The sequence below is a fragment of the Ammospiza nelsoni genome, chromosome 8, assembly GCF_027579445.1.
Source record: "Ammospiza nelsoni isolate bAmmNel1 chromosome 8, bAmmNel1.pri, whole genome shotgun sequence".
Lineage (NCBI taxonomy): Eukaryota > Metazoa > Chordata > Aves > Passeriformes > Passerellidae > Ammospiza > Ammospiza nelsoni.
Genome location: NC_080640.1, coordinates 17,151,692 through 17,162,277, shown reverse-complemented (window position 1 = coordinate 17,162,277; position 10,586 = coordinate 17,151,692). Strand labels below are relative to the sequence as shown.

Sequence of the window (10,586 nt, the reverse complement as noted above, 5' to 3'; positions counted from 1 at the left end):
TTTCTTGCTTTCCTCATAATTTGAGTTTTTCCATGGTGTTACTGTGACTGCTGTCTTCCTGAGAAGTCCGAGGTATATAAGAATGAAAGCTGAAAACATGAATACATTGGAGTACATATTGCAGGGATCACTAAACCTCAAAAGTTTTTATTTCTACAAGACTAATTTCCCTAAGCCTAAATTCTGTTTTTTCAGATGGATCTTATTCATCCAATTGAGGCATTCTCATTCCCAATTTTTGTCTTCCTAGGGAGACCCAAAAGTGTGATTTGATCATTTCTCTGTTGAAATGAACAATTTTGTTTAAATTAAATTCTTGATCCTCTTGACAGAACCTGTTGGGTTTTGTTTTTTTTTTTTTTTTCCCTCCTTAAATTACCCCTTAAATTCAACACAACCAAGAGATCTTCAAGCACAAGAAGCTGAGCAGATAATAGATGACTAAAATAATCAAGGAATCCAACCTCAAAAAAATTTACTGAAGTATTCCTCTACCCCCCATGCCTACAAGTCACACAAATGTTTGTTCACACACCCTGAGCCCCTCACAGTTTCAAAGACCACAGATGGCAGCTGTGGAATAAGGAGATGTAGACCCATCCAGCAAGGTGCACTCCAGGCAATACAGCTTCCACCCTATGAATTATTTTCACACTGGCAATGAAGCTGCTGCCGGCACTCTGAGCTGTCAGCGTTCAGTTTTACACAGCTCTGTGTCTGGGCCATTCTTCATTCAAGCAGTTCCTGAAACATGGCACAGCAGTTGGATGTTTTCTCCACCCAGCCATCAGCCCTAAGTGATGGCGTCTTCACAATCCATGCAAGTGCCTCCCCTCTTCTCACCTCAAGCTGCTCTGGAGTGTCTGTCCCCAGGCTGCACACAAAATGTTCATTATTACAGGCTCCAACAGGAGCTTTATTTCATGGAGTGTTTCTGGCTGCAGCCTCAAGCTCCTCTTGCCAAGCCAAGAACCCTTGCAGTTGGAGTTGACATCCAATACAATAGTTACACTGAACAATATAGCTGGCTTTGCAACACAGGAAAAGTACACTAGCTTTTCCACACGCCTACTGTGGCACCATTGGCAATGCTGTACTGCACTTCTGACAGCTTACAGGAAAAGGCCAAAATTGTCAACAAAAATAAAGATCCATTATACCAAGGAGGTACAACACAGCAGTGTATGAAAGGAGCTTCCCCTTTATTGCTGCATTATTAAATCACAAAGCACTGGACCACTTTGATACATTGCTTATTACTGCAGGTTTTCTTCTGCCTTCACTTATGCAAGAGAAGACTCGTGGATATATTATTATGGTGATTGGTATTATCCCCTGCTGCATGCACCACTCTGTACAGCAGGCTATCATGCCTAGTCCCATGGGAATGACACATCTGGTTTCCATCAACAGCATTTCATTTATTGACTCTTTTTTTTTCTTTAGTGCACTGTTTATATTGGAAAGTTAGTCTAGAGACCTGTTTCTCTACTGAGCCAAACATATTTTCTTTACTATTTCTTAATGCATTTAAGTGATCTGGGAATTGACTTTCTTTCCTAATCCACCAAGGGATTGAATCTCTTTTTGCTGTTTCTTAGATGAAACCTAAGTCCTACTCTTGTAGTAACACAGGGAGAATTAAGGTGTGTGAAAATCGTAGGAAGGATGGAAGAAAGAAGGGCTCAACTGAGAGATCCGTTTTCCAAGCCCCTCCCATTGAAGGAAGATAAACACTAAGAAGAAGGGTACCAGACCTTTTATAACTGCTGTAGCACATTGTTTAGTTTCCCTATGGAACAAGTAGCACACACTCTAAAGGATATTTTATTTTTGCATTGGCTGCCAACCATCATATGCAATGTTTAGGCTTCCAGATATTTTATAGCTAGCTTTCAAAATGCACAGTCTGCAGAAGTCAAGTAATAAAACTGATGAAGCAGATGCAAAGGGCGATATTTTGAACACTATTGTAGTAATTCATGGCTTAGTAAAATAAAATTAACTTCATGGCCTTGGGGTACTGATAAATCTCACACAAAATTGTCCAAGTTTGCAGCAAGGAAGGGGTGGATGTGGACTGAGTCTTTATCAAGTATCAGCCCCCACTTCTGCTGTTCTGAAAGGTGGGTTGTCAGATGAGGTAATTTTCTGCATGTTTGACAGTTCTTGATGGCTAAGAATCTTTTCTTATCATGCTTTCAATGCTGTGGAACTGTAATCTTCTTGCTATATCTAGGGGAGTCTCCCCATTCTGAAAGAAATACATTAAATACATTGCAATATGACAGATATGGGTCACATACAAAGAGATTTCCTAACTTTGCCCCCTGTGTAAGGTTCCCTGTCACTTCTGCTCTAAAATAAAGGTTTCAGGACATGCTGGGCCTATACTGCTCTGGCTGAAGAAAGGAACAGAGACCTCCCCTACAGTAGGGAAAGCCTTTCCACTTTTCCTGGGAGTAATATCCAAATGTACAGAGCTCAGCTAAGATTTGATTTCAAGAGCAGCATAGGTAATACACTGCTCACCTCAACTCAGCAGTGCAGATACTCCCAGGTCAATATTGATTTGGGAAACACTTGAGCTGTTCTGGTGACAAAAGCAGATTGACTTAGCCTCTCAGAAGAGGGGTGCTCAAAGAACAAAAACCACCTGAGAAGACTTCTATCCTTGCCCTGCAGCCTACATCTTAGGAACAACTATAGAGTAGCTCTGAGCTAAGTAGAAAACAGGGAACAGATTGGCTGCCAGGAAGATGTGCACCCTTTTCCTTACATTGCTGTGCACCAGCTAAGGCCTACAATGTACCTACTGGCTGGCCACCATGATAAACAATACATTTATCAACTTCACCTTCTTACCTGATTCTTTACAGAAGTGTCTGCATGAGCTTCAAGCAGTAGAGGAATGACTGCCTGGTTTTTCATTTCACAAGCATAGTGAAGGGCTGTGCTGCCAGACTGAAGGGAAAGGGAAGCAAATTAATTTTATTTCTTTGACTTCTTTAGTAGAGCTTAGGTAAGTAGGACTACCTGTAGGATATCAGATTCCCCCTAACAGCTGGTTGCAAAACACACACACCATTTCCTGTCACAATACAGTACAAGATGAAACAAACACGTTACCATGAGAAAAACAGGATCAAAAAAATTAATTCCTTCCCTGGGATGCAACTGCTAAAACAGGTTTGATACATTAGCAGGAAACCAGTAATTTCAGGGGATCACATGAGCTTGACCTCAGAAACTACATCTTAAACAATACTGTTTGCTTGTACTTCAGTGTTTTAGAATTTCATTGCTGTTAAAATTAATGTTTCTCCTTTTCTGCCTTGGAGAAGAGCAGCTCTTTACCTCACCCAAGTAGGATAGTGGATACATAACTCTGTTTAGGGCAGATCAGCACACTTTGAAGAGCAAAAGAAGACACAGGGTCTTGCCCTGTAGCCCACAACTCTGTTCCAGTTCAAAATAAATGCTGATAAACTCAGATGCTTTTATCACTAGAATCTTTACAGAATTGAGTATTTAATACATCAGTACCTGAGCCCAGTTTGCCTGGATTCTCTTATGAGGGCATTGTTCAGAAAGGGAGGATTAGTTGATCAGTGGGGGATTATTTCTGTATCCACTATAAATCTGTTGCCTGAGTGTCAAGCAGAAGCACTGAATCTTCCTGGTACATTATTGAGTTCAGTGCCTGATGCTCCTACTCCAGCTATGCTGTAGAAGGTTCTGTAGTCTGTTTTTAATGTTATTTCCTTCCTGTGAGCCACATTTGCATTTGTATAAACCTACTTACAGAGTCTGTAGCATTCACATCGACTCCAGCTCTAAGCAACATCTTGACCAGGTGTTCATTCTGTTTTGTCTTTGAGACCTGTTTGGTGCAAGGCAAGAGTAACACAGTAAAACAGTTAATTTGCATATAGTCTAAAGTATATTTGTGCTAAATACAGTGGGGTTTTTCCCAAAAAGAGGCATGGTCTGTGGGAATGTCAGACTGATGCAGCAATACAAATCTGTTCCTTCACGAAAGCAGCCCATATTCTGTAGAGCTGGATATGGCCTGAAACACTGCCAGGAAAAATGGCAAGGGAAAGGTACAGAGTCATTGTTGCTTCCCTCCAGACTCACCATGAGAAGGTACCCAATGAGCATAACTGGCATGAGGATTATGATGAGCACGTAGTCAAGGAAGGTGAACCGTTTCCTCACAGCATAGTGGAGGCAAGTGCCGCCCTTCTAAACACAAAGCAACTCTCATTAGTACCAGATTCAGTCATCTCACTTTGACTAACATTGATTAGAGAAGACCATTTTAAATTCCACAAGCTTTCTTCTACAATTTCTAATAGGAAATCTCCTGTGATTTTCAAGCAGAAATAGACACATGCATCTTGCTTCCTTCAAGTAGAAGCACATTAACACATAGAGGGACATGGAAATTGGACTACACATGCAAGGAGGATGTGGGATCCAAAGGATTCCATGTGTGTGTTGGCAAACTTGGACCTGGCTGCAGAAATTCAAAGGATAGAGTGGGTATCTCATGTGGCTGTTGCTGCCACACAGCAAGGTAAATCAGCAGGAGGAGTCATCACAGCCCTCCTTCTTATGGAGGTGCTGACTACTGAAGCAAGGATATGTGAGACCTTAGGACATCGCTTTTGGGACATCAGAGAAAAAGAGGAAAGCAGCAAAAACCCCCACAGACTCCTATTGAGAATAGAGCTTTAAAAAAAAATCCTTGAATACTGAATACCAAAGTAACTAAAGGGCAGGTCTGCATAGTTTTGTGCTACAGTGTTAAACTTGTTACAGGTTGTCAAAATGGAGCTGGACACAGCCCCAAAATAAGCAGAGAAGCCTTTTAGTTCCACCTGTTTCTCCACGTATGCTCAATAGGAAACAAACTTGATGTTTGTCTGTGCTTTCCAGTGTCCCCACTGGCACACCAAGAATCTGAAAGAACAGTCCCAAAAAGGAGAGTCAGCGGCCACTTACCTTATTTCTGAGGTTGACATCAGCATGTTTCCTAAGAAGATAGTTAACTATCCTGTTGTTTCCTTGTTTACATGCACAAATTAAGGGGGTGTCTCCAAGGAAGCTGTCCTGGACATTCAAATAGTTGCTGTTGCTCTCCAAAAGGAGATGAACTTTGTTGAAATCGTTGTTATAAGCTGCCTGACAGATGGGCTGAAGTGAGAAGATAATATTCATCAGCACGTGTTTCACTAAGACATCCATACCTCCCATCCTGGCTGACTCCTCACACACCCCAGGACACTTGGCAGAGGCTGTAGTTCTTGGTGCCTTCCAGAAGATGGTGGTAGGAGACGCTCCTGCAGCTCTACACAGCCTCCAGCCCCAAAGTGACAGCCTTTGCACAGTGGAATGGATTTTCTGCTCCTTTTGGATGCTATTTCTATAACCCAGGAAATAAGTCCTGTATATTTGCAGCCATTAGCAAAGAGACCCCCAAAGCAGCTTCCATTCTGACGGGATATAACTCTGTAATATAGTTGGTCACTATGTTAAGCAGCAGGGAGGGACAAGTCCCTGTGCCCGAGTTCTCCTCAGGCTTTACCTCTGGCTGAGCAGAATGAGCCACTCCTGACTCACCCATTCCCAGAAGAGAGCCACACTTCAGGTGAAAGTTGAAAAACCAAGCCCCACCAATGTTTCTTTTCTAGACCTTGAAATACCTAAAAAATCCCCATGCCAGTGTGCCCACGGGTCAGATCCTGTTTGGTTTTTTTTTTTTTTTTTTTTTTTTGAGAACTGCTTTCTGCTCAGCTTTTCGCTCAATATTTCTACACATCCTTGACCTAAACTGCAATTTCTTCCATCTCCTGTAGCACTAATTCAGACTAAGGAGAAGCTGGGAAGGGCAGGAGTACTGCAGGGTTCTAACAGCCTAATACAGGCAGAAACTAACATTTAGAGGTGAGGCAGACTGGTAGCATTTGAATTCTCCAGACAAAAATAGAATAAGTCTGTCTTTTCTTTGATACTGAAGATTTTATCCAAAATTTTCCAAAACAGATATTTTCTTTAAATATTAGCTGTAGTTTTCCTCTTCACTCTCCTTTTTTCACATTCTAAATACTTTATCTGAAAAAGATCTAGTCCTGATCTCTGAGCTCTTTCCTCACTCCTCCAGATTGTTCCCTTCTCTCTGTCCTCCCCTCTACTCCTACACCTTCCTGCATTAAAAATATTCATCTTATTTACACATTTTCAGCCAAACTTTGATTTACAAAACATGTTTACCTCCAGCATAATTACTGCTTAGTTTTCTGGACAGCTGCATAAGAGAAGTGATTTGTTTCCAAAGAAAGTATTTACATACTTACCAGACCTTACACCACTTCTTGTTTTGTTCTAATTATGAGTCAAAAACTACAAAGAACACATGCCATATTTTAAACTTGCACATCTGTCTATATTTGTATAGAAGTATACATATACAATTTGGGGTTTTGCATTGAACCAGAACCAGAACTAAAATGAGTTCAGACCATGGCAGGAGCATGAAACATCTCTACAACTGAGGAACATGAAGAGCCTGAGGAAAGGTTGATTTGTTCAGCTGGGCTAGGGAGACACAGCACTGTCCCTGGTGCTCCAAAATAAATTAAAGGGACAGTATTAAAGAAGACAAATTAATTTCAAGGAATATGGTAAAAAAGTTGATACATCTGACCAAGAAATTTATCATGAAAATTAAAAAGACATTTGTATTCATAAGCAGAGTAAAGTAACAAAACAAGCTTCCAGTAGCAACAGATTGGACACAAAACCTGCCTGGCCCCAGGCTGGGGCTTGAGCCTGTGCCAGGATTTCTGTGGTTGTGAAGCCTCAGCCACAAAACTCTTTTCCATCTCTCACTTTTTTTGGGTTGTCACTCTGGCAACCCTATCTAAAGGAGGACTAACTGTGCTTTAGACTGTTTTAACCTATCCTGGAGGATAAGGGGCTGGAAAATCTCACCCTGTTTTCTACAGTGTTGGAAGATTGCCTCAGTAGTGATACAGCCAGTTTCATATTTGTGTTATGGTTATTACCGTTGCTATGTTATTGTTATCCACTCATCGTACACAAGAGAGAAATAAACCTATGCAATAGTTCTCAGAACACCTGAGCCTCACATGCCAGGGGCAAGCCATACCCAAGGAACCCAAAGTTCATGTCTTGTGCTCATGTCTGTGGAGTCTCCTTTAGGGATGTGTGAGAAGAGAACACGACAACAAGTTCTGAAGAAAGCACCACTGGGAACTGAGTTCTCAGCTTCTGGAGGAGTGGTTTGCAGTCCAAGACACAGAGTGGCTTCTCTTGCCCACACCCTCTCATTTATAAATCCCAGTGTCCTGGCTGCCCAGGGAACTCACAGCAGACCTGCCCACCCCCATGAAGCAGCAGGGCAGAGCCAGCACTGGCACAGCAAACACTGCACCCCACACAGACACGGGCTCAGCTCTGCACGGAGGGGGAGTAGGAGCCACAATCCCAGCTCAGGCAAAGAGGAGGAGAGGGCCTCTGTGGAGGATCTGGCAGCAAAGCCCTTCAGCTCTGCTCTCATTCACACTCCTGCGGCACCACCCAGCATTCAGACACGGTGCGTGGGACGAACCTGACAGTGTGACTCTGCACAAAATGTACATGGAAGGGAGGGAAAAACCAGAATCACAGCCCCAAACACTCCTTTAACCCTCTCCAGAGGTGCCTTTTCCCAGCCATAGCATCAGGGCTAATCATAAACTAGAGCACAGTCTGCCCAGCTGAAAAAAAAAGCAGTGGGCAGACACTGGAGAATGGAAAATAGAGTTTGAAGATTAGATATGCCAATAATTGAGTGTTTAAAATCTCTCTTTCTCCAATACTTCTTCTGCAAGCCCTTCAGACCAGATTTTAGTTGTTCAGTATAAAAGGCTTCAGGGAAGGTGAGAAATACTCACAGGACATGCAAGGGTTTTCATGACTGAGACCACTCAGTACAAGATCACCAAATATATGGTGCAAGAAAAGCAATATCACTTTCACTATCAGAAAGGGCAGTTATAGAACCAATTTTTTAATTTTTTTTAATCAATTGTGGAACATGATTGATGCTAGGTCCTAGCAGTTTACCCAGATCCAGATGAACCAGCACATCTGAATCTGTCTGGTGTTTTCAGAGTTTCTTGCATCACCCTCTGCTCAGCTTTGATGAGCTTAGTGATAAACCTCCAGCTACTTAGCAAGTTCTACCAGCCAAGTAAAGGTTAAAGGCACAGTATGAAGGACAAAGCATTCAACCAATAGAGAGGAGGTGAAGGTAAAGCCTGTCTTGCAACTTGGAGAGCAATTTCAGTTGCAATTGCTTCCTCCTGTAGAACTCCAGGGGATTGCCTAAATTACATCAAGTCTTTGCAATTGTTTAGAAAAAAGGAAAACATTTTGCAATGTCAAAATATTCTGAACCAATCCATAGCCTCTTCCTTTGCACTAAAATTATATGAACAGCATGCTGTCAACTTAACAGGAAAGTCTAAATTATGTTTAGGATGCCAAGGAATACACTAATATCTAAGTTCTGCTACTCAGAAAAGGCAACCTACAATTCTTTATTTTCAGTTGCCTAGCTTTCTATCCTGTATAATTTACATCATTTACCATATGAACCATAATTTATGCAGAAAACTGCTTCTCAAAATGTTTAAAGAGAGAAAATGAATTTATATGAAAATATTAACTAATAAGCATGAGAAACATGGACTGCATTTAAACATGCTTTAAAAACCTGTGTAATTAAGCTAGACAACACTGATTTCCATTGCAATACTATCCCAGAGTAGCAGATCTGGAGAGAAGCAAGAAATCCTTTCAGAATAAGCTACAGTCTCTTCAGCTGATCACCCTATGAATGCACAGATTCAAGTTCCTTGTAATACTGAAAGAGGAGAAGATGCCTGATTTCCTGATTTCAGGAATAGCTTTTTGAAAATAAAAGAGTGGCTTTCAGCATAGAAATGTAACCTTTAAAAGCAACAGCTATGTAATGCTACCTCCAGAAAAACAAACACAGTGCAACGCACTCTTTTCATAGTCACAAAGGACCAAAATCCTCATTTGTCCCCATGTACAAATGGGAAATCTATAACAGAATACGTTTGGGTAGAATTTATTCTAAAGTACAGGAAAATATTAAATGAACTGTAGTTTGGGGACAAACCCATAAAGATAAGGTAAAAAACAATTACCTTCCTAAAATGATATGGGGGGCATGGGATGCTTTCTTAGGCATTAACTTAATTATCTCTATTCAGTGTAAGCCAAGGAATGCAGGAGTAGTTGTCTTCTTTTTGCAAAGCTGTTTGTTGCTTGCACCATGTACAGAATCGTTCTGATCTCAACACAGAACAACAGAAAATGTTGAACACATTTCACTTCGTGAAACCACGATAATTATGCCAGTTAGTGCATTATTTTTTTGCTTCTATAAACAGTACTACTGACAGCTTGTAATAGACAAAGGAAAACATTTCCAAAGGGAAAAAACTTCCAGATTTCTATAAGCCTGAGTATGGGAGGCTGCAAAGGGAGCAAACCAAGCCCAGTGAATATCCATCCCTTGAACAGCGTCAGTAACTGCAGAAAATGGTCACGTACCTCTGAATAGAGTATTCCCATGCCTATTCTTCACTCTGGAGTTCCTTCTTGTTCAACAGCCCAAGTTACCCTCACTTGAAATGTGCTCGAGCCTGTTTGAATCTGGTTAATAGTAAACGTGAAAGTATCACTTTTTCTTAAGCTGTGTTTCCTCTCAGTGCTTTCTACTTAGTAGCATAAAACTATTGTCTTCAGAAACCCGGCCCAGGGAGGCAAACATGCGAACAGCAGCCTACGGGAGGCGATGGAACAAGTTACAACACAGAAGCATTTTCCTTTGTCATTTCTGCAATAACATCCTCCAGTTACCTAAAAAGGAAAGTAGAAAAACAGGTTGAGGAGAGGAGGGAGAAAAAAGGGAAGGAAGTTACACAAGTAAAGAAATGGAGGAGTGAAAAAAATAAAGAGCTTGAAATCTAAAACTTAAAATAATGAAGAATTGTACTTAGCTTGCCACCCAAGCTGCTGTTGACTAAAATACATTCCAAACCTACTGCAAGAACACCTCAAATGCCTGTCAGGAAAAGGGAAGCACCTAAATCCCACGCCTTTAACGAGAACTCCCAGTATAATTAGCCTCTCACTCTTTAATTAAACAGGCCGACTGCTTTCATCACATTTGCTCCATCTTCTCTTTCTAGCCCAGCCCAACCAATGAATATGATTCATGTCTACCCTGATAATTTTATATGCTAATTGGGAAGAGAATTATTGCTGATGGCCCTGAGGATAAGGTGCTGATGGCATTTCTGTACTACACTCAGTCTTTCCGAGCAAGGCATGTGTATTTCAAATTTCTGCATTCACCTCAAAAATATATTTTCCTTTTATAATTTAAATCACCCTTCATGTATTTCTAGCAAATTTTTAAAAAGTTTAAAAACATATTAATGTAAGTATGCATCTTAAATCCAAGCCCTCTGCCTTAC

At 41.1% G+C, this 10,586-nt stretch overlaps 1 protein-coding gene across 3 annotated transcripts; it reads right to left on the bottom strand.

Moving 5' to 3' along the window:
* Positions 1-3: 3 nt before the first annotated feature.
* ANKRD22 (ankyrin repeat domain 22) lies at positions 4-9,876 on the bottom strand. Of its 3 annotated transcripts, none has more exons than XM_059476788.1 (6): positions 9,658-9,876; positions 5,011-5,202; positions 4,141-4,248; positions 3,806-3,883; positions 2,866-2,964; positions 4-89 (listed from the first exon to the last, which is right to left on the bottom strand). In XM_059476788.1, exons 1-6 carry the CDS (start codon positions 9,676-9,678, stop codon positions 39-41), a joined length of 549 nt encoding a protein of 182 aa, XP_059332771.1. In that variant the 5' UTR covers positions 9,679-9,876; the 3' UTR covers positions 4-38. The 3 variants fall into 3 exon arrangements, with proteins under 3 accessions (XP_059332771.1, XP_059332770.1, XP_059332769.1); XM_059476787.1 differs by lacking the exon at positions 4-89 and adding an exon at positions 1,186-2,254; XM_059476786.1 differs by lacking the exons at positions 4-89; positions 9,658-9,876 and adding an exon at positions 1,186-2,254 and having other exon boundaries at positions 5,011-5,262.
* Between the last annotated feature and the right edge of the window lie 710 nt (positions 9,877-10,586).